Source organism: Pongo pygmaeus, chromosome 10, assembly GCF_028885625.2.
Source record: "Pongo pygmaeus isolate AG05252 chromosome 10, NHGRI_mPonPyg2-v2.0_pri, whole genome shotgun sequence".
Classification (NCBI taxonomy): Eukaryota; Metazoa; Chordata; class Mammalia; order Primates; family Hominidae; genus Pongo; species Pongo pygmaeus.
The window spans coordinates 93,727,283-93,754,265 of NC_072383.2; the positions used below are offsets into that span (position 1 = coordinate 93,727,283).

The following is a 26,983-nucleotide window of genomic DNA, read 5'->3' on the forward strand; positions in this document are numbered from 1 at the left end:
TATTTTAAAATAAGCCTCGTAAATTTTAAGTTTTTCATTTCATATTATAGAAATCTGTTTCTGTTTTTCTTTATGACTCAGGGTAATAATTCTTGAAGATGAACTCGAAAAGCTTGTTTGTACTAAAGAAACACAAGAACTAGTGTCAGAGGCTTATCCCATCCTAGAACAGAAATTAAAGTTGATTCAGCCCCACGTTCAAGCAAGCAACAATTGCTGGGAAGAGGCCATTTCTCAGGTCGACAAACTGCTACGAAGAAATACAGATAAAAAAGGTACCTGTGAGAGATTTCTTTGCCATATGCTTATCAGACATGCTTATTCCACTCTGGTAGGATTTTATTAGGTGGACTTCTTGTCTTTATGATGAAACTAGCTTCAAAATGTCTTAGTTTACTTTTCTTAATGTTGAATTTATATGTACAAAGTGACACTGAATACAATTCTTGGCTCTCATTTTGTAAATTAAAAATGAATATGATTTGAAAGTTCAGTGAATCAGATCTCTTTTTTAAAAAAACTGAAATGACAGAATAAATTTTAAAAGTATTTTTCTATTATTAGAACTTCCAGAAACTTTTTCAGTTAGGATAATAAAAGAATGAGTTTGATAGTCTGTGGCTAGGAACTTGAGTTTTTCTTTTAAGATAAAATACGTACTTCAGTCATTCAAAAATAATATACAAATGATATAATTAGTGGCACTGCATATTTAGTACTAAGATCTAAAGACATTGTGTCATTATTTAATAATATATCAGATTGCTTTGTGATACTAGGTAAAAATATATATATATAGTGTTGAGATTTTTCCACCTAGCTGCTTTTATGTGACTCCGATTTTATGCTTGTTTTTACTTCACTGATTTCATTTTTCAATGTTTGGCATATCAATTTTTGAAAACTGTGCTGCAAATCAGTACCATATTTATCTCTTGGATCTTTATTATGAGGTTACTCAGACTTAGGCGTAGAATTTGCATTGTTGCTAAAGATAATTAATGCTTTACCATCCTGTTATTTTTGTGTTTACAGCTAGATTTGTAATAATTTCCTTAATGTCTTAAACAAGCTTGAACAAATCCTTAGATAGTAAAAGTATTCACTTTCTCCAAAGGAAATATTAACATGCTAATTACTGATACATTACCCATAGGTTTTCTTAATATCTCAAATGTAAACTGTGAATAATTTTTTCTCCAAAGGATAAATCTACCAAGAAGCTCTGATATATGCAAATACTTATGCATATTAAACTTTCTGATATGACATCTAGAGCTTTTGTGTGTATTTTCTACAAATAGAAACACTCAGAAGACCTTTGGTTGTTAAAAGATGCATCCTGGCCAGGCACGGTGACGGGAGTAGCTGTTACTCAGTTTCTCAGGAGGCTGAGGCAGGAGGATTGCTTAAGCCCAAGAGTTTGAGGCTGCAGTGAGCTATGATCACGCCACTGCTGCACTCCAGCCTGGGCGACAGAGCAAGACACTGTCTCTCAAAAAAAAAAAAAAAAAGGCCAGGCCCAGTGGCTCATGCCTGTAATCCCAGCACTTTGGGAGGCCAAGGTGGGTGGATCATGAGGTCAGGAGATCGAGACCATCCTGGCTAACACAATGAAACCCTGTCTCTACTAAAAATACAAAAAATTAGCCGGGCGTGGTGGCGGGTGCCTGTAGTCGCAGCTACTTGGGAGGCTGAGGTAGAAGAATGGCGTGAACCCAGGAGGTAGAGCTTGCAGTGAGCTGAGATCGTACCACTGCACTCCAGCCTGGGTGACAGAGCAAGACTCCGTCTCAAAAAAAAAAAAAAAAAAAGAAAAGAAAGATGCATCCCATTCACCCCTCCTTTAGCACACTATGAGATGTTGAATCTTAGTCTATCACTTATCCACTATTGTTAACCATTACTGTGAAAACTTTCTCCACCTCATTGGGTAGGTAATTAAGTCATTTTCTAATTATTTTCTGTATGTGTGGCTTTTGCTTATAGATAATAATGATATGGATTAAGACACAAATAGTTCACAAACTTTTTTCACTAAAAAATTCACAGTGGCCATGACTACACAGGTTTAAATTAAAAAAATGTTCATTTGAATATTTTAAGAAGCAGGTACTTTAGTTAGCCATATCTTTTTTAAAAAAGGTCTTATTTTGAAATCATTTCAAACTTACAGAAAAGTTGCAATAGTTGAAAGTCTCCTTCATCAATATTCCCTAGTTGTTGACATTCTGTCACAATTGCCTTATCTTTCTATGTAGTATCTGTATGTCTGTATAATTCTTTTGATGGTGGTGTTACTCTGAGCCATTTGAGAGTAAGTTGTAGACTTGAAGCCCCATTACCCCTAAATACTTCTGTATGCATTTTTGTAAAACAGGAACATTCTCCTGTGTACCCACAGTATACCATCAAAATCAGAAAATGAACACCAACCATAATATTGTCATTTTATCCCAGAACCCATTCAGATTTCCCTGATTGTCCCAATATTTTTTATATGTCTAGACCTAGATTGTGCATGGTGTTCGGTTGTCATGCTCTTTATTCTCCTTTTCCTTAAAGTCTTTCGTGATATTTTGTAAAGAAATACTCTGAGGTTTTATAAATGTGCTTTCTTCATCAAAATTTTAACCACTATGAATGCATACACCTTATGACCCAGTAGTATCATTCCTACATATTTAACCAAGAAATATAAAAACTTAATGTTCACACAAAAGCCTATACATAAATATTTTGTTTATAAACTGAAACTAGAAGCAGCTAGGCTTTGAGATGTGACTAAGCTGTTACATCCATCCATACAGTGAAATACTACTTGGCAACAAAAAAAAATGAACTACCAATGCATACAACACGATGAATGAGTCTCTGATACATTATGCCAAGTGAAAGATGTCACATTCAAACCACTACATACTATGTCATTCCACTTATGAGGTACTCTTAAGTTGGCAAAGGAACAGAAAACAGATCAGTAGTTGCAAGGAATTGGAGATGGAGGGAGGAATGGCTTGTAAAACCTTTTAATAGAGAATGGCATTTAGAAACCAAGATTAGAGTACTTGGCTTTGGCAGCACATGTATTGAAATTAGAATGATACAGAGAAAATTAACATGTCCTTTGTGTAAGGATGTACAAATTCATGAATCATTCCATATTTTATATGGAATTCATATAAATATGTATGTACACACATATACATATATACACATATGTATCTACATATATATTGTGGTAAGCTCAGGAAATCATTGAGAATAGGTTATAACTTTGGCATTACTCGAGGATTGCCATAGAAAAGAATCTCCAGTTAATAAAGTTTCCCATTGTTAAAAATATCACAGGCCAGGTGCGGTGGCTCATGCATATAATCTCAGCACTTTGGGAGGCCAAGGAGGGAGGATCGCTTGAGCCCAGTAGTTTGAGACCAGCTTGGGCAACATGGCAAAACCCCGTCTCTACCAAAAAAAAAAAAAAATTACTTGGGAGGCTGAAGTGGAAAGATTGTTTGAGCCCAGGAGGTTGAGGCTACAGTGAGCCATGATTGCACAACTGCACTCCAGCCTTGGTGACACAGTGAGACCCTGTCTCAAAAATATATTCGTGTGCACATGTGTATGTGTGTGTGTCACATTATTTTAAAATGCTTCACATTTATTACCTCTAGGGCCTTGTTATTCAGAGTGGTCCCCAGACTAGCATATAAGCATCACATGAGAGCTTGTTACAAATGTACCCCTGACTTTAAATCTGCCTGTATTTTAATAAGATGTGGTAATTTGTATCCACGTTAAAGTGTGAGAAATTTGAGAAGCATTGCTCTGGGATAAGGGTCTGCAATTTTTTTCCTCTAAAGATTTTCTGCCTTGCAGGCCATATGGTGTCTGTTACAACTACTTTACTCTGCTGTTGTAATGTGAAAGCACCCATAGACTATACTTAAATGAGTGTGGCTGTGTTCTAGGAAAAATTTATTTACAAGAACAGGCAGTGGGGCAGATTTGGCAAGCCCCTGCTTTCAGACAGTAGAATCGAGGGATAAGGTCTTCAGGGAGCTTTTTTCACTTTATAGCCTTCTGTGCTGTTTGTAAAAGCTATTACTGCAAGCATGTAATTAAAAATCTGGTGGGTTTTTAAAATTGTTTTAGGCTTTTTGTGTTTGTTTGTTTTTGAGACAGAGTCTCACTGTCTTGCGCAGGCTGGAGTGTGGAGTGCATTGGCGCTATTTCAGCTCACTGCAAGCTCTGCATTCCGGGTTCAAATGATCCTCCTGCCTCAGCCTCTCGAATAGCTGGAACTACAGCCATGGACCACCACGCCCAGCTAGTTTTTCTGTTTTTTGGTAAAGATGGGTTTTCGTCATGTTGGCCAGGCTAGTCTCCAGCTCCTAACCTCAAGTGATCAGCCCATATCAGCCTCCCAAAGTGCTCGATTACAGGCTTGAGCCACCACATCCGGCCTCTTGCTAGATTTTTGTTAAATGAATTGCATGCTGGAGCTAGCTCTCCAAAGATTGTTAAATATTCAGAAATTTGTGAGTCATTTTAACATCATTGGTAGCTTAAAATTGGTCACAGTGGGTGCATTTACACCATGGGAACTAGAAATCAGGAAGTGCTGCAAATTGGGTGTTTTGTTTTGTTTAGAGCTGGATTGCCAGCACACTGTTTAATGTACCTGTTTATTGCTATCAATAGTAGTCTTATGGATTTATTTGTTTTTTTTTTCTTTTCATTCAGAGAACTCAATATATGGTGTCAGCATTGATGTAATGAAATCTGTGTTCTGCTAATTAGGCAATAATGGCAGTTTTTGAGCATGTAATCTGTAGCAGGCACTTTTCATGTATTCTTTTTTAATCTTACAAGATAGTACTATTATTTTCACCACTGTTCTACAGATAACTGTAATTTTTTTTTTTTTTTTTTTTTTTTTGAGACAGAGTCTCACTCTGTCACCTAGGCTGGAGTGCAGTGGTGCTATTTCGCCTCACGGCAACCTCCGCCTCCCGGGTTCAAGCAATTCTCCTGCCTCAGCCTCCCAAATAACTGGGACTACAGGCACACGCCACCATACCCAGCTAATTTTTGTATTTTTATTAGAGACGGGGTTTCACCATATTAGCCAGGCTGGTCTCGAACTCTTGACCTCGTGATCCACCCGCCTTAGCCTCCCAAAGTGCTGGAATTACAGGTGTGAGCCACTGCACGTGGCCTTTTATTTTATTTTATTTTATTTTTTGAGACAGAGTCTTGCTCTGTTGCCCAGGCTGGAGTGTAATAATGCAATCTCGGCTCACTGCAACTTCTACCTCCCGGGTTCAAGTGATTCTTCTGCCTCAGCCTCCTGAGTAGCTGGGATTTCAGGAACATACCACCATGCCTGGCTGATTTTTCTGTTTTTAGTAGAGGTGGGGTTTCACCATATTGGTCAGGCTGGTCTTGAACTCCTGACCTCATGATCCTCCTGCCTTGGCCTCCCAAAGTGCTAGGATTACAGGTGTGAGCCACTGTGCCCGGCCAGTTAACTATAATTTAAACTAGAAAGCAGCAAAAGCGGGGATGTAACCCAGGTGTGACTAACTCTACAGCTCTTAGCCACTGTGCTATTCTGTCTCTCATTAGTGCTTCCTATTAATTTATTCATCGTTCTGCCATCTTGCCTATGAACTAACCAGTCATTTTTTGTAACATTTCCCAAATACTTCTTTATTTTAACCATTTAACTATTGTTACTTTTGAAAAGTAAAAATCAACAAGTTTAAACCATACTTCTTTTTTTTTTGTTAAAACATTGATATTAAACTTTACATATTACAAAAAATAAAATATAGTAAGACTTTTTGTTTGTTTACCACAATGGTATTTGTGCTGTTTTTTTCTACACTATAATTCAATCTTTCATTAGGAGGTAAGGAAATAGGCAGTCATACACTGCTGATTTTAGTGTAAACCATACTTCTTTTTTTTAAGTAGAAAGGTAGTGATTAATGGTAGCCAGCTGGATATGAGACTAAGTAACCCTGTCATTAAATACCAAACACAAATTTTAAAAATTAATCAAAGTTAAACTCACTTGGGTGATCTTTAAAAGATATTTTCTTGTGAATTCATTTCCAATTCCAACCTCTGAGAGTTAAAATAGCCTCAGGGTAAGATTGAAGTTTGTATTTTGCAAAGAAGAGTGATGGTCTGTCTTAAGACTGTTCCTATGATATGAACGATAATATTTTGTTCAACAAGTACTTATAGAGTACCTGGTGTGTACCAGATACTGTGGTGAGGCGAAGAGAGAAGGGCAGGTCCTCTTCTCTAAGAGTTTAAAGATTTAAAGTTAAGTTGTAAATCTACTAATTTATTGTTTTTCATTTTAATGTCTTTATTTTTTTACAAATAAAAAGTTATTAGAACAAGTTGGACTATGAAATTGACAAAGTATTAGTACCAAGGATTTTTTTGGTTGGAGGAGACAGGATCTAGCTGTGTTGCCCAGGCTGGAGTGCAGTGGTGTGGTCACTGCTCACTGTAGCCTTGACCTCCCCAGCTCAAGCGATCCTCCCACCTCAGCCTCCCAAGTAGCTGGGACTACAGGTGTGCACCACCATGCCCAGCTGATTTTTATTTTAGTTTTTGTAGCGACAGAGTCTTACTTTGTTTCCAGGCTGGTGTTGAACTCCTGGGCTCAAGCGATCCTCCCGCCTCAGCCTCCCAGAGTGCTGGGATGACAGGCATGAGCCACCACACCTGGCCCCAAGGATGTTTTTAATTAGATGTTCACTCATTTCTGTGTGGTCTGTTTCTTATCTTTATTCCCATCTACTCCCGTTTTTTAAAGGCAAGCCTGAAATAGCGTGTGAAAACCCACATTGTACAGTAGTACCTTTGAAGCAGCCTACTCTACACATTGCAGACAAAGATCCAATCCCAGAGGAGCAGGTAAGGGTGAAAATTACTGTTCTTTCCCTTGTTGGATTTCTGTTTCTAATGAGCTTCAAAATTACAACATAATATATTGAATTTATATCAAATCATTTGTTCTTAGTGCTTAACTCTGAATTCATTGAATCCGCCAGCAGACTTTTTTTTGGTTGTTATTTATATCTAATTGTCCATATCTGAGTGGCTTTCAAAAGTGATTGAACACATTGAAAATTAGTACATTGGCAAAGCTACCTTTTGGGATGCTGGAATTGTTTTTATCTTGATCTGAGTAGCTGTTACTGGTATGTGTGCATATGTAAAAATCCTGTGCACTTGACTGCATGTACTATGATATATCTCACTTTTAAAAACAATTTTTTAATGATTGCATTGGATATTGTCAAAGATTACTTTTGTTCATTCTAAGGAAAACCTCTTTTCCTTAGGTCATATTATCTATTCAGTATTTTTTTTTCCGTGTATATTGCATAACAAGTTACTATTCAGTATTCTTAATTGCAAATGGAAACCAACCCTAGTTAGTTTAACAGACAGATACTTTATTTAAACTTTTAGGTAGCTTACAGAATATTTCAGAGAGCCAGATAAGCAGGCTTGAATGAGGCTGGGGTAAACAGCCAAATCACTCAAAAGAATTGTTGCAATGGAGATATCATTGCTAAGTTAATGGGTGGAGACATTGCCCCTTGCTTCGTCAATGCTGAATAGTAAAAATTACCTCCAGAAGTGCTACCTCAAGAAACATATCTGCAACATCCTGCCAGAATGGATTTTTCTTTTTTTTTTTTTTTTCTTTTATTATTATTATTATTATACTTTAGGTTTTATGGTACATGTGCACAATGTGCAGGTAAGTTACATATGTATACATGTGCCATGCTGGTGCGCTGCACCCACCAACTCGTCATCTAGCATTAGGTATATTTCCCAATGCTATCCCTCCCCCCTCCCCCCACCCCACAACAGTCCCCAGAGTGTGATGTTCCCCTTCCTGTGTCCATGTGTTCTCATTGTTCAATTCCCACCTATGAGTGAGAATATGCGGTGTTTGGTTTTTTGTTCTTGCGATAGTTTACTGAGAATGATGATTTCCAATTTCATCCATGTCCCTACAAAGGACGTGAACTCATCATTTTTTATGGCTGCATAGTATTCCATGGTGTATATGTGCCACATTTTCTTAATCCAGTCTATCATTGTTGGACATTTGGGTTGGTTCCAAGTCTTTGCTATTGTGAATAATGCGGCAATAAACATACGTGTGCATGTGTCTTTATAGCAGCATGATTTATAGTCCTTTGGGTATATACCCAGTAATGGGATGGCTGGGTCGAATGGAATTTCTAGTTCTAGATCCCTGAGGAATCACCACACTGACTTCCACAAGGGTTGAACTAGTTTACAGTCCCACCAACAGTGTAAAAGTGTTCCTATTTCTCCACATCCTCTCCAGCACCTGTTGTTTCCTGACTTTTTAATGATTGCCATTCTAACTGGTGTGAGATGGTATCTCATTGTGGTTTTGATTTGCATTTCTCTGATAGCCAGTGATGGTGAGCATTTTTTCATGTGTTTTTTGGCTGCATCAATGTCTTCTTTTGAGAAGTGTCTGTTCATGTCCTTTGCCCACTTTTTGATGGGGTTGTTTGTTTTTTTCTTGTAAATTTGTTGGAGTTCATTGTAGATTCTGGATATTAGCCCTTTGTCAGATGAGTAGGTTGCGAAAATTTTCTCCCATTGTGTAGGTTGCCTGTTCACTCTGATGGTAGTTTCTTTTGCTGTGCAGAAGCTCTTGAGTTTAATTAGATCCCATTTGTCAATTTTGGCTTTTGTTGCCATTGCTTTTGGTGTTTTAGACATGAAGTCCTTGCCCATGCCTATGTCCTGAATGGTAATGCCTAGGTTTTCTTCTAGGGTTTTTATGGTTTTAGGTCTAACATTTAAGTCTTTAATCCATCTTGAATTGATTTTTGTATAAGGTGTAAGGAAGGGATCCAGTTTCAGCTTTCTACATATGGCTAGCCAGTTTTCCCAGCACCATTTATTAAATAGGGAATCCTTTCCCCATTTCTTGTTTTTGTCAGGTTTGTCAAAGATCAGATACTTGTAGATATGTGGCATTATTTCTGACGGCTCTGTTCTGTTCCATTGATCTATATCTCTGTTTTGGTACCAGTACCATGCTGTTTTGGTTACTGTAGCCTTGTAGTATAGTTTGAAGTCAGGTAGTGTGATGCCTCCAGCTTTGTTCTTTTGGCTTAGGATTGACTTGGCGATGCGGGCTCTTTTTTGGTTCCATATGAACTTTAAAGTAGTTTTTTCCAATTCTGTGAAGAAAGTCATTGGTAGTTTGATGGGGATGGCATTGAATCTGTAAATTACCTTGGGAAGGATGGCCATTTTCATGATATTGATTCTTCCTACCCATGAGCATGGAATGTTCTTCCATTTGTTTGTATCCTCTTTTATTTCCTTGAGCAGTGGTTTGTAGTTCTCCTTGAAGAGGTCTTTCACATCCCTTGTAAGTTGGATTCCTAGGTATTTTATTCTCTTTGAAGCAATTGTGAATGGGAGTTCACTCATGATTTGGCTCTCTGTTTGTCTGTTATTGATGTATAAGAATGCTTGTGCTTTTTGCACATTGATTTTGTATCCTGAGACTTTGCTGAAGTTGCTTATCAGCTTAAGGAGATTTTGGGCTGAGACAATGGGGTTTTCTAGATATACTATCATGTCATCTGCAAACAGGGACAATTTGACTTCCTCTTTTCCTAATTGAATACCCTTGATTTCCTTCTCCTGCCTAATTGCCCTGGCCAGAACTTCCAACACTATGTTGAATAGAAGTGGTGAGAGAGGGCATCCCTGTCTTGTGCCAGTTTTCAAAGGGAATGCTTCAGAATGGATTTTTCAAAGCGCTTGCTTCTTTTTTATTTGAGACCGAGTCTCACTCTGTGGCCCAGGCTGGAGTGCAGGGGCGCGATCTCGGCTCACTGCAACCTCTCTTGCCCAGGTTCAAGCGATTCTCCTGCCTCAGCCTCCTGAGTAGCTGGGATTACAGGTGCCTGCCACCGTGCCCAGCTAATTTTTGTAGTTTTTAGTGGAGACAGGGTTTCACCATCTTGGCCAGGCTGGTCTTGAACTCCTGACCTCGTGATCCGCCTGCCTCGGCCTCCCAAAGTGCTGGGATTACAGGCATGAGCCACCGCGCCCGGCTGGTGCCTGCTTCTTTTATCACAAACTTCTAAGTCCGATCTGATGCAGGTACGTCGATTAGAGGATCCCAGGTCATTTACCTGAGCCTATACTGTAAGGATACTGCTTGGGTAAGCAAGCATCCTACCCTCTCTGTCTTAGCGATAGGGAGAACCATAAGGTGGGGTGTTCCCTAATCCTAGGAAGAGTGTTCAAACTTCCTGGGAAATCCAAAAGAACCACAAGAAAACAAACACGCCTGACCACCTCCCCAAACTGCCAGCCTTTCTAATTTTGATTGGTTTTGATATAGCTAATGGCTGTAATGCTAAGTGTATGGTATGTTACCAGAGTAGAAAAATAACTACTGAAGTTGTTAAACTTTTTTTTATCCACAATGCTTTTTAGTATCAACTGTTAGGTTGTTTTTGAAGATTTCGATTTATCCATAGGTATATATTTGCTTTTTTCTTTTCCTAGCTCTGCTTTAATGACCTGTGCCAAATGCAAGTCCTTTTTTTTTAATCTCAGAGATAAGTAAGTGCCATGTAAATGAATGCTTACTAGAGAATTGTCTGCTTCAAGTAAAGTGCTTTTTCTTCTATTCATTTTCAGGAATTAGAAGCTTATGTAGATGATATAGATATTGATAGTGATTTCAGAAAGGATGATTTTTATTACTTGTCTCAAGAAGACAAAGAGAGACAGAAGCTTGAGCATGAAGAATCCAAGAGGGTGCTCCAAGAATTAAAATCTGTGCTGGGATTTAAAGCTTCAGAGGCAGAAAGGCAGAAGTGGAAGCAACTTCTATTTAGTGATCATGGTAAGCACTGACTTTAAAGTAACAGATTATTTCAATGTAGGGGATTCTTTCTTGAACCATGAGTGTTATTTTAGCTGAAGAATTCTTGGGGTTTATAAGGGTCCACCAGTATGCATAGTACTTTTTCTTCTAGATGCTAAATGAATTTGATTAATAAAAGAGTAGGAATGTAACCACACTGGAAATATGAAGTCATACTTTTTTATCAGTTATTTAATTTTTTAGTAAATTTGTTTTAGGATGGGCAGTGAGTTGAATAATTTGGGATATTTTAAATGTTATTTTCAAATTTAGTGAATTTGAGATTCTTAACTCTGTTGTCCATATGTTAAAATATTTAAAAATACCTCAGTGAAGCACAAAATTAATAACTGTGTTCACATTGAAAAAAATGGCCCAGGCGCAGCGGCACATGCCTGTAATATCAGCACGTTGGGAAGCTGAGGCGGGTGGATCATTTGAGGTCAGGAGTTCAAGACCAGCCTGGCCAACATGGCGAAACCCCGTCTCTACTAAAAATACAAAAATTAACCAGGCATGGTGGCGCGTGCCTGTAGTCCCAGCTACTCGAGAGGCTGAGGCAGGAGAATCACTTGAACCCGGAAGGCAGAGGTTTCAGTGAGCTGAGACACGCCACTGCACTCCAGCCTGGGCAACAGAGGGAGACTCCATCTCAAAAAGAAAAAAATAGAAAGAAAAGGAAAGAAAAAAAAAGAATTAAAACCTAGACCAGTGAGCCACATCATTAGCGTTATTTAAGTGGTTTGAGCACTTTAGTAGATGGGAAGGGAGGGGGGTGCCTGTGGGCGTACTCCCCATACTCTGATTTCAGCAGAGTGGGATAGCTGGTAATACAAAAGCCTTACATTCCTATCTGTTTCTCACCCTTCTTTTCTTAAGCCAAACTTCATGGGAGACAGGGAAGGAATCAGGGGAAGCTTAATACCTGACAATATCAACCTAGCTAATTTTTAGTTGAATTAATGCCTATGATTTCTAAGTAGGTAGAGTGTGACTTCCCTTCTATTTTAGAGTATCTGTGTGGACCCTCAAAATCAACTGCCTTGCTTTTCCCTCCTCACTAGAAGTACATAGATTACCTATACTTCTGGAAAGTTCCTCCAGTTCTCTTTTTTTTTTTCTCTCAGGAGCCCTGTGTTCTCTCCTGTCCAGATCTACATTTCTTGGTTTTATCATTCCTCTTTCTTCCCATTGGCCCCCTTTATAGCCCAGGTCCTCATTAGATTATCCTTGTACATTAAAATAGCTTCTTAGCTGACTTCCATTTTCAGTACCTTTTTCTTCTAAGCTATCTTGCAAACTCTTTGCAGATTTTTCTCCAACACTGCATTGATGATGGCTCTCTATCTTAAAACCTATAGTGGTTTCTCCCTTTCTTATTGTATTGAATCTAAACTCTTTTTCCTGTTTTCAAGCCTCTTCATCATAAGAATTCATCTATCCAATTATATTTTCTACTGTTTTTACTATAGATATCTTATGTTTATCAAATTGAACTACAGTTCACAAATGTGTTATTTTTATTCATGAAAAAAATTCATGCTGGCCAAGCACTGTGGCTCATGCCTCTAATTCCAAAACTTTGGGAGGCCAAGGCAGGTGGATCACTTGAGGTCAGGAGTTCAAGACCAGCCTGGCCAACATGGCGAAACCCCCTGTCTATTAAAAATACAAAAATTAGCCAGGTGTGATGGCGCACACCTGTAATCCCAGCTACTCTGGAGGCTGAGGCAGGAGAATCGCTTGAACCTGGGACGCGGAGGTTGCAGTGAGCCGAGATCACGCCACTGCACTCCAGCCTGGGCGACAGGGTGAGACTCTGTCTCAAAAAAAATAATAATAATAAAAAAAGAAAATAATAATAATAATAATAATTCATGCTTACCCTTTTACCAAGAATTCTGCCTTCTCCACCAAGCTGTCCTCTCTACTAGTCTCTCCTTCTCCATGAATCCTTCTCTGAGTGCTCCAACTCTGCCATCTCTCCTAATACTACAGACCCTCACACTAGAGGGACATTATGATGAAATATAAAGGAAGTCTTGAACCGCAAAGCATATAGCAGAGAAGGGAAATGATTAACAGATTGATTTCCTGCAATCTGTTCATTCATATACTGGGCCTACATACATCAGAGATTAATTTTAGGCACTATTGTTTTCTATGTGTTCAGGGTTTTGTTTTGTTTTGTTTTGTTTGTCTCTGTAACAAAATTACAGTCTTCTTAAATAGGGGTCTTATTATTCCACAGCATTCATTCAGCAAATTACTCATTCAACAAGTAGTTAGTAGGTACTTGTTATATGTCAGGCACTGTTTACTGCTATATCCCTAGCACAAAGATCAAGAGACAAAATGTAAAGCCTCCTACCTGCCTCGAGGCTTAAATTCTGACACACTTGTCAATTGATCCTCTCATTACTCAGATTATATCCACCCCATTTAATTAGTAATAATTGTGAATATCAACCAACTTCTAATATATGTTGCTTCCTTTAAGAGCTAACAGATTTATAAACTAAGAATGTACATAGATTGAAAATAGCATTGTATATAAACTTATATCCTTTTTTATTTAGTGTTTTCTTCATATAGCTTTAAAATTATGCTATTGACATTATGGGAAAAGATTTATCAATGAGAGAAATGTGTCTCTTTTTCAGGTATGTGTTTTTTATATAGTTTACATTGGAAAGGGTCATAATGCTGTTTTAGTTTATGAAAATAAGTAAAAAGCTGCTGATACCGTAGAATGCTTTTCCCATGAAAAATTTCAGTACATCTTCCAGAGCTGTTTTCATCTCTGCCTACAGGGGTAAAGTCCGCATGGAATTAGAGGGGGAAAGTCTGCACTGGAACCTGCTGTGGCCATTTTTTTTCTGTTGTTGCTGCTTCTCTAGTGGAGTTACTGCAGCTTAGGGATGGTTCCTGGAAGTGGACACATTTTACAAAAACGTTTTTTAAATACACGCCAGCTCTTCGAGAAGCACTTTTTTCCTTCCGTCATGCTTCATACTATATTGTATTGTACTAACCCCTAATGCTGGGATGAGCGACTGCCTAGCAAGCAACCCACTGCCTACTAACATCAAGAGGGGCTAAATAAAACTGCATTTTCCTTGCAAGGACAACTTCTACCGTATGAATATATATTATATTTATGTATTATATTTTGTACAATAGTTGATCTTGAATGCAGACTTTATTTCATTTATATTTTTTGTGGTACTACAAAATGTGTAGATGTTATGGCTTTACTTTCATTAGGGTTTTGTTAGGTGGTTGGCAAGTAAGTTACATTGTATGTTGCATTTTTTTCCATGCTGTTTTAACTTGTAAATATATATGTATACATGTGAAAGATATTATTATTATCTAGATTACTTTAAGCCTTTTATCTGACGTATTATCAGTGAAAACCATGCTGCTCATTCCCTAATACAATGTTTCTCAAACTAGTGTGTATTAGAATCAAGATGAGGGCTTGTAAAATATAGCTGGTCCCTACTCCCAGAGTTTCCATTTCAGGAGGTCTGGGATCAGGCCCAAGAATTTGCATTTTTAACAAATTCCTAGGTGATAACTGATAATGTTGGTTCAGGGAACACACTTTGAGAACCACTGCTTTAATATTTTAAATAAGAAAATATGTGAGGTGTCATAAAAACATTCATCAAATCCCCATCTCGTTTCATTTCTTAAGCATTTTCTCTCTTATAAAGTTTCCTGGATTGATAAATTTTCATTGATTTTACTAGAAAGTTTTATTTAGCTTTTATTTATTTATTGTTCTTTTTAAGAAAAAACTTAAACTGAGAGTTTGAATTAAAAGTTTAAATCATTGCTAGGTCCTTAGTTATTTTTTTTTCTTTTTTCTTTTTTTTTATTTGAAGCCGTGTTGAAATCCTTGTCTCCTGTAGACCCAGTGGAACCCATAAGTAATTCAGAACCATCAATGAATTCAGATATGGGAAAAGTCAGTAAAAATGATACTGAAGAGGAAAGTAGTAAATCCGCCACAACAGACAATGAAATAAGTAGGACTGAGTATTTATGTGAAAACTCTCTAGAAGGTAAAAATAAAGATAATTCTTCAAATGAAGTCTTCCGCCAAGGAGCAGAAGAAAGAATGTGTTACCAATGTGAGAGTGAAGATGAACCGCAAGCAGATGGAAGTGGTCTGACCACTGCCCCTCCAACTCCCAGGGACTCATTACAGCCCTCCATTAAGCAGAGGCTGGCACGGCTACAGCTGTCACCAGATTTTACCTTCACTGCTGGCCTTGCTGCAGAAGTGGCTGCTAGATCTCTCTCCTTTACCACCATGCAGGAACAGACTTTTGGTGATGAGGAGGAAGAACAAATAATAGAAGAAAATAAAAATAAGATAGAAGAAAAGTAAGAACCAAGATTCATATGAAGTGATATTAGATTGTTCCTTTTGCAAAAGTGTTTAGCTTCAAGACTGGAAAGGGAATATGAGTGTAAGTTTACTATATATAAAGCTAAGATGTGGATTTACAGGAAGAACCCTGGTTTGAATAACTGATCTGAAATTAATAGTTACCTGTAAATGGCAGATCTTTTAGGAAAATAAGAGAAAGGTAAGGGCTGTTTTGAATAAACTGCTGTTTTATTTGTGGCACAACTGATCAATCTTGGAAATTCTTTAAGTATTTTTAATAAGAAATGAATTATCATTTCTTGCCAGAATTTGCTACCATAAGGTGATTGGGAAAATTCTGTTGCAAGAACATTAACATTTAGTATGACTCCTTTTTACTGTATTCTTGCAGTTAATAACTGCAGCTATTATGTTAATAACAAGTTGTTTGTATTTTATTTTTGTTTATACCAGTCTTGAAGATCCAGGTTCTGAATAAAAAAATTAATTGATACAATTGATGTGTGCTGGGGTTTGGAACTAAAAATAGTTTCAACAGTGCGTGGGTTATGACATTTCTTATGTTTCTTTGTTCGTGTGTGTATTTAGTAGTTAATTTTAAGATGTCCTAGTGATCTTTAAAAGAAAAATATTGTACCATTTTTTAGAATTACACTTTCACCTTTCCTTTTGCAATTGAAAGTGATTATGTCAAAGTGGGATTTCTGTACTCCAAGGCCCCACCCCCAATTTAGCAAGCAGAAAAACATTCCTTGTATCACTTTACCTTGGATAATTGGGTGCCATTAACACAAACAGGTCACAATCCTGCTGTTTTCTAGCCCTGTCCACCTTAATGAGATTCAGGAAACATCCTGTCAGCCTCCTGGAAAGCATCCTTGTCTCGTTAGTATTTCATTTACAAACTACCTCTTAACAAAAACTGCTTTTCAAATTGGCCAGTCTTACCTGTTTTGTGTTGTGATTGCATTTTCAAAGAGTAATTATTTTCAGCGTATACAGTTTTGAAACCTGTAGCTCCTATGCAATAACATAGTTCTATAGACATTATTTGGGGGAAATGTAGGAATAACTCAAATTATGTTGCTGTCCTAGAAAGGAAATTGCATGATGAATCTAGATTGTCTTTAGAGTAAAGAAACACATTCAAATTCCTGTAACTTATCACTTTTAGTGAGTAAATTTACTTATACTGAAGGGGATTTTTTTTCTTTCAGGAATCTAAGGAAATTTACTTTTTAACCTGAGAAAAAAACTTGGTTCTGCTTTATATAAACAGTAAAGATTATTGTACTGTAAGTGATTTTGCCTTTTTGCCAAAATCCTGGAACTCATCTATAATTAACCTCTTAGGAGCAATACCTTAGGTTGGGCCTCTCTTTACTACTTAGAAATAGCTAAATTTCAATTTTAAAAATCTTTGTGTGTTATAACTGTTAAATTATTCAATAATACTTAGGGTTTACTTTCTTATTTAAATCACTTATTTAGTTTACCAACTTCATTTTTCTTTGGATTTAGAAGAAGCAATTATGGAAAAACTTGGTTCTCTCTCAACCTATAACCTTACACAGGAAGAATTAGAGTTTAATAATTTTTAATTCTTTTATTGTATGTTATTTTTATTACACCAGTTTGGGGGAAATATCTTCATAAAATTGTATCAGTTTTATTCAGTGTTCTCTAAGGTGATACCTTTTAATTTTGAAAGACTAAATAATTTTAATCGAGAATTTCCAGTCTTTCAGTCTGATCTATTTACTTCACTACTTGTTACATAATCCAATGAAAACTCTACTTGTTGAAATTATGACATAAAGATCTTGCAGCTTTATTTGAATATTTGCTCTTTTGTGTAGTGTCCATCTTTTAAAATATTTAAAATATTTTCAAGATAAAAGTATTATCTTCTCTGCAAAAATTCCTGGAGTAATTTTCTCTCATAATGTTTGAAGTCAGTGGTTCTCGGTTGTATTAGTGGGGTAACTACATCAAAATAAATAAAGTCTTATTTTTGAAATGCAAATTTTAGACCATACTCCCAGTGATTCTTAGTTGGTCCTTTTGGAATGAGCTATAGGTAATGTTTATGTCCAATAAAATCTAGGAACCTCTGTCTAGGACTTTGCTCTTCTTGCCATGAATACCTTAGGAAGTATTAAAAAACAGGCCAATGTAATATAAGTAGGTTTTCTTGTTTGTTACTTTTCTAAGAATATTTTACTTCCCTTAGCAGGCTTTTGACTAGCTTTCAAAGCTGCCACCCTGGCCGGGTGCAATGGCTCACGCCTGTAATCCCAGCACTTTGGGAGGCCGAGGCGGGCAGATTGTCTGAGCTCAGGAGTTCGAAACCAGCCTGGGCAACATGGTGAAACCCCGTCTCTACTAAAAATACAAAAAATTAGCTGGGCATGGTGGTGGGTGCCTATAGTCCCAGCTACTCGGGAGGCTGAGGCAGGAGAATGGCATGAACCCGGGAGGCAGAGCTTGCAGTGAGCCGAGATCGTGCCACTGTACTCCAGCCTGGGCAACAGAGCGAGACTCCGTCTCCAAAAAAAAAAAAAAAAAAAAAAAGCTGCTACCCTATATACACAAGAAGCCCTCTGGGGAAAAAAATAAAACACTGCAGGGAAAACTTACAACTGTGCTTTTTAAGTTTTACAGTATGATTTTTAACAGTATGATTCTTGTTAGGAGTATCATCCTGACAGTTTTTAATACAGACATTTCTGTAGTTTGTTTTACCAGGACAAACCTAGTACTTAATGGAAGAATGCATGTGAGAGTCTATTTAGGTCACTCTTGAAGACAGAATTTGTACCCTTTGTCTACCTCCAGGTAGGAAAGTCCATTTAAAACTCAATTTTCTTAAAATAATAGTAATATTCTGATTTACGTAAGAAAAGTTATAAAGCTTTTAGTGTTAAAGCATTAAAAAAATCAAGTCCTGATACATTCCACAAAATTGTAAGTCAGTGGAGTGTTCACAGATCATTTCACTCTGGTGACTAACTCTTTACTTCCTATCAGTAATGTAAAATATGAAAAAGTTCAACTGATTTGGTTTAATCATAGTATGTTGTTCCTATACCCAAAACAAAGAAACAGACTAAATACTATGAGAGTGTATTATAGCTCAGCTAAATCATTGTTTGAACTAAAGTAGATATTATGCTGAGAATGACAACCAGACAAGGCATAAAGATTGATTTATTTTTCCAGTTCTACTTACAAGAAAATAGTTATGCAGTTCACAATTTAAAAAAAAGCTACAAATATTTTAGAGGAGAAAATATAGAAAAAAATGCAGTAACCATTTATCTGTCATCATAGACAGGTGATTAATTTGCCTAAGTTAACTTCTCAGCTAACTAAAACAAATCCAATTTAATAATTTAATAACTAAATGCACTACTTCTCTACTTTGTCTAGAGTATGTAGAATATAATTTAACTTTTTCTGTCATCTTTAGGAATATCAGTTTCTATCATGGGGTGATAAACAGAAACTCATCCTCAGGGGCTACTGAGATATATGTCAGGTGCCCCTTTACAACATGACCTCACATTGGTGTGTTTTTTTGAGTTATGTCTGTTTTTCACAGTTTCTCTGTCTTCCCTTATAATCAGCTGTCACTTTTGCCGCTGTCTTGTGTGCCTGCCTCCTGCAATAGGCCCCTAATTTGCTGCTTCTAATCTGCTGTGGACTGAGAAACCAGATTGCCAAGCTTGCTAGAATTGTGTCTAAAATAAGAGTAAGTAGACTGAAAGAGAGCTAAGGGGCTTTTCTCTCAGTAAAGTGCATGGACTTTGTGATACCTGCTTGACTGCTTAGCATTGTTTTGTTTGCCTCTTAGTTCTTTACTAAAAAATTGCTAAAACAAATACTTGGTTGAATTTGTGATTGCCATATATTTGAAGTTCTAATTCAGTTTTTATATAATGATGTTTCTAAGACTTCCATTAATGGATTCAACTATAAGAGAAATTTGACTACCATTTTTGAATAAATAATTGTGTATATTTCAGAAAAATGTTAAATATATTGTTATCATTAATTGTTCTTAGTACAGTACACAGATTTAAAACTTACAGCACTATAAATGTAACTTCAACTCTTCATCAAGACTTATGTTCTAGAACTATTGGTATGAGACTAAAGATGGCTAATTTAGTAAGAACTGGCTAAATTGAATATTTTGGGAATGAGTCATTCTAGATATCCCAGTTTCCTGCAGAGCTTGAACCTCTTTCAGCCCTAAAATTTTTTGGAATAATCTCTGAAGGAAATCTTCATAAAATTGATATGCATTACTATCTTCTTAAATAATATATGAATGTATTTTAATTTGTTTGATATCAAAATGATCAGCATTAACATCACTTATTATAATCTGATAGACTAATCAGACATTGAGAGCTGTTTGTCCCTGTACTAAATGGCTCCATTCTGCTGTGCTCGTTTTAGTTTTCATGTCTTTAACAGTCGTTCTGATTCTTCCATTTCTGTTACTGCTTGCTTTAGTGTGCCTGTAGCAGTAGCCCTTCTCCACCTTCATAATGTGCCTTCTGATCTGCTTTCATTTTGGAGACCAGATGAACTAAGTTTATTAGACTTCTGTGTAAAGTAAGAATAAATAAACTCGAAGTGAAGACTTGAGGAAGTGGATTATGCTTAAATGCATAGATTTTGTGACATCTGTTACTTTATTACCTGTTTCATTGCTAACGTTAAAATAAGTGAAGCTACCGAATTAGATACCTGCTCTCAAAATAGAAAAGTTGTTATTGTACAAAAGGAACCATTTTGTTTACGTACTTTACTTTCTCTAAAGTTAGTTCTATACTAGAATTATTTGGCGCTGATTAAAACTGGTCCACTCAAGTTAGCATTTTCTATAGTATTTTCTGTTTGTATTGGAGACTACATGCTGTTAAGAACTTCTTTGGCTTTTTTTTTTTTTTTTTTTTTTTTTTTTTGAGACAAAGTCGCGCACTTTTGCCCAGGCTGGAGTGCAGTGGTGCAATCTCAGCTCACTGCAAGCTCCGCCTCCCAAGTTCACGCCGTTCTCCTGCCTCAGCCTCCCGAGTAGCTGGGACTACAGGCGCCCGCCACCACTCCGGCTATTTTTTTGTATTTTTAGTAGAGATGGGGTTTCACCGTGTTAGCCAGGATGGTCTCGATCTCCTGACCTTGTGATCCGTCGGCCTTGGCCTCTCAAAGTGCCGGGATTACAGGCGTGAGCCACCGTGCCCAGCTGGCCTTTTTTTAAGAGAGAAATGTATCTTCATTTCCAAGACATGAAAATAGATTAAGCTCTGAAAAATAAGAAAACATTCACTATTCATGTCACAGAGACCTGAGAAGTAATAAAATTTATAGACTATAGGCAATTATACCAAAAAGAATTTATTTTTTGATTATGCTGGTTTTAAAAACAGGGTCTTTATTTTTATTCAGCTATAGTAAGTGTACATTAAAAGCTTACCAAAAGTTATCAGTGTTAGATCTAATGATATTGGCAGATATTTGAATGACTAAATTCCCACTGTCATTCTGTACTGGGCATGATTAAATTGTAATTTAATATTAAATAATTAAGCAGGATCACTTTTCTCTCTTGAATGAAAAATAAAATTTGCATGCTATAATATTTACAAGTAAAAGTCAAATCTGTATAGAAATGGATATCCTAGCATCAAACAACTTATTTTTAGCAACATGCTGATTATTTTAGTAACCATATATTGACTCATGCTTTCATTACAAAGTAATTATTAAATCAATCTGTTTATTTTATGACCATGCCTCATAGTCGGCGTTCAGTTATCCATGCTAATGGAAGGAATCTGTGGTATAATAATCATAAAAGATAAGTGGTCCAGGCTGGGTGCGGTGGCTCATGCCTGTAATCCCAGCTCTTTGGGAGGCCAAGGCGGGCAGATCACGAGGTCAGGAGTTCGAGACCAGCCCGACCAACATGGTGAAACCCCGTCTATACTAAAAATACAAAAATTAGCTAGGCGCGGTGGTGGTCCCTGCCTATAATTCTAGCTACTCAGGAGGCTGAGGCAAGAGAATCGCTTGAATCCGGGAGGCAGAGGTTACAGTGAGCCAAGATTGCACCATTGCACTCCAGCCTGGGTGACAGAGTGAGACTTCATCTCAAAAAAAAAAAAAAACAAAAAAACATAGGTGGTCCAAACCAGTTTCTTGAGTTGAGGCTGCCATTATAGAAGAGAGAGTCACGATGCCAAAGCCAGGTTAGTGATAAAAGAAGAAAATTTCTGAGTGTAGTTGTGAGAGGAAAGTGATTCTATTCAGTGTAATTGCTGTAAACCAAAAAGGATGAATTGATTCAACGATTCACACATGTAAAAGTTTAGCATGAATAAGGAGGAACTGATTTTATATTCTAAAATGTGTGATAAGCTAGGACGTAGTGGCTCACACCTGCAATCCTAGCACTTTGGGAGGCTGAGGCAGGAGAATCTCTTGAGGCCAGGAGTTCAAGACCAGCTTAGGCAAGAAACAGCAAGACTTGGTCTCTACAGAAAAACTTAAAAATTAGCTGGATGTGGTGGCACACACCTGTAGTCCCAGCTGCTCAGTAGGCTGAGGCAGGAGGATCACTTGAGCCCAGGAAGCCACAGCTGCAGTGAGCCGTGATTACACCACTGCACTCCAGCTTGGGCAACAGAACAAGAGACCTTGTCTCAGAAATGAATAAATGAAAGTGGGCCGGGCGTGGTAGTTCACGCCTGTAATCCCAGCAGTTTGGGAGGCCGAGGTGGGCGGATCACCTGAGGTCGGGAGTTCAAGACCCACCTGACCAACATGGAGAAACCCCGTCTCTACTAAAAATACAAAATTAGCCGGATATGGTGGTTCATGCCTGTAATCCCAGCTACTCAGGAGGCTGAGGCAGGAGAATTGCTTGAACCTGGGAGTCGGAGGTTGTGGTGAGCCGAGATCGTGCCAATGCACTCCAGCCTGGGCAACAAGAGTGAAACTCTGTCTCAAAAAAAAAAAAAAAGAAAGAAAAAAAATGAAATGTGTGATAAAGTGCATATAGTATTTTTTTATGGTATACATTTTAATGTATTTTAGCTTGTCAGCAATGAAATTAGTTTTATCTCTATGTATTGAACTTTATTTAGCAACATATTATTGCAATAGTACAGTATTTAAGCTGCGTATTCTTTTGACTGCATTATCCTTTAAAATCGGTATATTCTATGAGATATGGTTATGGATATATATATTTCCTCTCCTATTTATATCTTAAGATTTTCTTAAAGTAAAGGATAATTTTACTGTTTTAGGCTTTATGTTTTTCAGCTTTATATCATTTCCTAAAGGTTAGCTACCTACAAATGAATATTATTGAAGAATTTTTCTAAAACTAAAGCATGTCTTTTATAAGTTTACTCTTTTATAATATCCTAAACAAAGCATATCCTTTTCCCCTTCCTTAAGTAAATGGTTAAGGAAATTAACTTTATTTCTAAATCAAAGTATTTTCTGCACTTTTATTGCACCAATCTGTTACCTTCTGTTCATACCATGACTTAAATAATGCTTACTCAGGCACAGTACTATCAGCTGACAATGTACAGAAGGCTCCAGAAATGTCACTCCCATCCCTTAGAGGTTGGTGTATGGTCCTGGTACAGTCGTGGAGGTCCATATGGGTGAAAAGCCTAGAAGTCGACCTGAGCTGAAAGCACTCCCAAGGAGTTTGGTTTTGTTTGGGTTTGTTCTAGGTATGGTCCCAGGGATCCCAGATCAAACCAGGCCCCTGGGCCTATCCTAGAACCAACCTAAACTCGCGCATCATTCCTGGAACATCAAGAGTGTGAAGACTGAAGATAACCTGAGGCCTACCAGACACCCTGTATTCACCAAGATTCACATTTTTTGGTATGTGTGCCTACATTTTAGCAAAAATTGGTTGGTTAATCCTTCTAAAATTAGAGGGATGACATTGGGTAACAAAGTCTTCCCAGCCTTTGGCATTATAGTAATTTCTCGCAATAGAAATTCTATACAGTTATTATTGCCAGTGAAGAGAGTTATTCTTGTTTATTATCAGTTCTGTATTTTTAGCTGAAGCGACTTAGCCCTAAAAAACCCCCAAAATCAACTTCTCCCTCCAAATTAAACTCTCCCCCAAATTTAATGGTTTCTGTTTTCTTAAATGTTTTTCTACTTGACACTGTTATATCAGTCTCATGTAATTGAATAATTATTCATAATTTCTGAAGAGCCTTTAGTCTTTGCCGTCTGGCTTCAGTGCCAAATGATTTTAAATTCTTGTTTCTGGAGACTAATGACTTTTTCCTTAATTTATTATCAAATTTGCCACATTTTAGAGCTCACTTTTAGAAGTTCTGCTATGGTTAATGAAAACAAGCTAGAATGACACAGTAGAAATGGGTTAATACCTCACATTTTACATCACTATTTTGTAGAAGATTTTTAGTAAGTTTCTCTATTTTTATTCCTTGCCACTCTGGATTTTAAAAATATTCTGACCTAGTTGATCCATCACATGGTCTCATATCACAACTGTTGCATTGCTATAGTCACATAGATGTTTTTCTGTTTAATTTAGAAGACAGTATTTCTGAAAAAGTATGAAAGGACCCCAAATCCAAAAGTTATGGTGCACAATGAAAATGTATGCTTTTAATAATGCTGGCTTCTGCAGTAGGTGTAGACCATGTTTGAAATAACCACAGACTAATCAGAAACTCCACATGTGAAAGGAACTTGAAATTGTGCTGTTCCTCCAAGCTTATAACACCAGCAAATTGGGTCAATAGGTTATTCCTTTAAAATAGGATTATGAGCCTACAGAGGCTCACTCTGAAGAACTCAGCCGTGGAGTTAGTTCTGTACTATGTCCATCACAACAGACATGCTTCATCCCATAGACTTCTTGACATAGCTTGAAATGAGTGAACCCATCCTTGATTTATATACAATATATGTTCTCAGTATTTTGGGAGCCTTTCCACTTTTTTAAACGTTGTTCATTTTGAACACTGAAAATATGAATTTGTGAAGAGTTAAAAAGTTATAGCTTGTTTACGTAGTAAGTTTTTGAAGTCTACATTCAATCCAGATACTTAGTTGAGTGTTAAACTGTGATTTTTAAAAAATATCATTTGAGAATATTCTTTCAGAGGTATTTTCCTTTTCACTTTTTGATCAATTGTGTTTTATATATTAGGGTAGTACATTTCCTACCCTACCTGAAGACTTGAGATTATAGCCTTTGGGGGGATGGGCAAAGTACTCTCTTTTTTTGCATCTTTTAAATTGTGATTTTTAAAAACACATATAAATTTTACTATCTTAACCATTTTTATGTGTATAGTTCAATGAGATTAAGTCCAGTCACATTGTTGTGAAACATATCTCCAGAATTTTTTCATCTTGCACATCTGAGACTCTATACCCATTAAACAACTCCCATTTTCCCCTTCCCCACAGCTTTGGCAACCATCATTCTACTTTTGTCTATGAATTTCACTACTTTAGATACCTCATATAAATGGAATCATACAGTATTTGTCCTTCTGTAGCTGACATATTTCACTTAACATAATGTCCTCAAGGTTCATCCATATTGTAGAATGTGATAGGATTTCCTTCCATTTTAAGGCTGAATAATATTCCATTGTATGTATTTACCACATTTTTTTATCCATTCATCTGTTGGTGGACATTTGGGTTGCCTCCATCTCTTGGCTATTGTGAATAATGCTGCTGTAAACATGAGTGTGCAAATATCTATAATTTTTTTAACACAGTACTTTATTTTCGGTATTTAATCATATGGAATTTTTTGTCAATTATGTTAAAGGATTTTACAACAACCGAACTATAGATTTATATATATGTGTATTATTGTTGTTCCTTCTAAGCTTAAGAAGTCTCTAATAAAATCCATACTTCCTTATATCTTTTTGTGTGTGTACCTTTTTTATTCTGCTCTTTGCCATACAGATTAGTACCAAAAGGTAAAAATCCCTTTTCCTTCATCTCTGTTTTTCTTCCATTATAGTATTTTTCAGAATTTGTTAATATGCCAAAAGATGGCAGTTGTCTGGGAAAGCCATTGATTCATTACTCCAAGTTTTGTTTGTTCATTTAAGTGCCTCACATGATAATTTATCACAGTGAAAACAGCAGCATAAATTTTAAAGTTCCATTTTTGCCATTCCCAGTGATTGTTAGCCACTGAATACATTCTGGGCATGTTATATTTATTGACTTATATAACCTCCTTGACAGAAAAGACACTGACACCAAGAAGGTCATGAACACCTGATGAAGCATACTTTGACAAGTTGGTTGAATTAATGTTATTGGTTTGAACTTTTCTAGGCTTACCTACACTCTTAGGAACATTCGTGGGAACTCCAAAATGGCTCTGTATACTAAAAGCTAGTTAAAGAGAAAGTGGCCTCCCTTGAACTGGGCTTTCAAATAATAAGCCATTTCTTTCCAGAAAAGATTTAAGGCAAAGAACAAATATCCATAAAGGCAATTTTTGAAACTTGACCCTTGTCTGGAATTTTCTAATTGAAAGCATGAGATAAGGTAGAATATGTGTAATTACTGGATTCTGAAGTCATTGGGTAGGAAATATCCCATATAGTAGTCCGTCCTTGTCTTCACAATTTGCTTTTGAAGGTCTTTAGCAGATGTGCTATAGCCATTGAAAATTAAGTTGGCAAATGGTAATTTTGCCTGAATGTACATCTGTAAAAGTTAATGAACATTTTCAGAATCTGGTCATTAAAAAGTAGTCCTATTTAAAAGATCTCCAAATGTGTCTTTATGAGAAAATGTTCATAGTATACACATAAAATAGTCATCATACATGTTCCTAGAAATATATTCCTAGAAGATATTGTTTAAAGATAAGAAAACAGGCTCAGTAGTTTTCTCACTCAGTCACACACACAAAGTGTCAGAACCAGTATCCTAATTAGATAATTAGATCCTAAGAGATACCAACATCTGCTGTTCATCGTTATGATAAACTGCCTATGTATATACATTTCATTTTACAGCTAACCTCTAGGAGATGGTACAGAGACCTTGATTTTGGTTTTTTGTTGTTCTTCTTCTTTTTCTAAAAAGAGACAGGGTCTCACTGTGTTGCCCAGGCTGGTCTCAAACTGTTAGGCTCAAGTGATCCCCCTGCCTCAGCCTCAGGAATAGCCGGGATTACAAGTGCGAGCCACTGTGCCAGGCAAAGAGCCCTTAAATTTGGAAGTCATTAGACTTGAATTCTGGATTAAAAACTATTTCTCTAAAACTCAGGCAAATCACTTAACCATATTAAGCCACAGTTTCTTCTGTAAAAACAACAAACAGCATTAATTATGATTTATAAATGAGACGACCTCTGAAAGCCTCTTCCATTTTTAAAACTCTGTTCCTCTATTATTAATAAAAAGATACAACTCTACTAGGTAAAGCCAAGTTTGTGCTTCTGTGCAAGAGAGTTGCAAGAGAGAGCTTATTTTTAGGCACAGTAAATAACTTGAGAATATTCAACTGTTAGAGAT

The 26,983-nt window shown here is 36.8% G+C and overlaps 1 protein-coding gene and 1 non-coding gene across 14 annotated transcripts in view; both read left to right on the forward strand.

Moving 5' to 3' along the window:
- Positions 1–15,888, forward strand: part of VEZT (vezatin, adherens junctions transmembrane protein) — an 83,646-nt gene extending 67,758 nt beyond the window's left edge. For 11 of the 13 annotated variants that reach the window (XM_054445413.2, XM_054445412.2, XM_054445409.2 and 8 more), the window contains 4 exons: positions 82–275; positions 6,842–6,942; positions 10,759–10,966; positions 14,881–15,888. In XM_054445413.2, the coding sequence (XP_054301388.1) occupies positions 82–275; positions 6,842–6,942; positions 10,759–10,966; positions 14,881–15,389 (1,012 nt within the window). In that variant the 3' untranslated portion in view covers positions 15,390–15,888. Of the gene's footprint in view, positions 1–81; positions 276–6,841; positions 6,943–10,758; positions 10,967–13,566; positions 13,651–14,880 lie in introns of all 13 variants that reach the window. The other 2 variants (XM_063646584.1, XM_054445416.2) reach the window with 1 other exon arrangement.
- LOC129011013 (U6 spliceosomal RNA) lies at positions 3,065–3,169 on the forward strand. The gene has a single exon (XR_008493156.1). It is a non-coding gene; the product is annotated as a U6 spliceosomal RNA (small nuclear RNA).
- Positions 15,889–26,983: the final 11,095 nt, after the last annotated feature.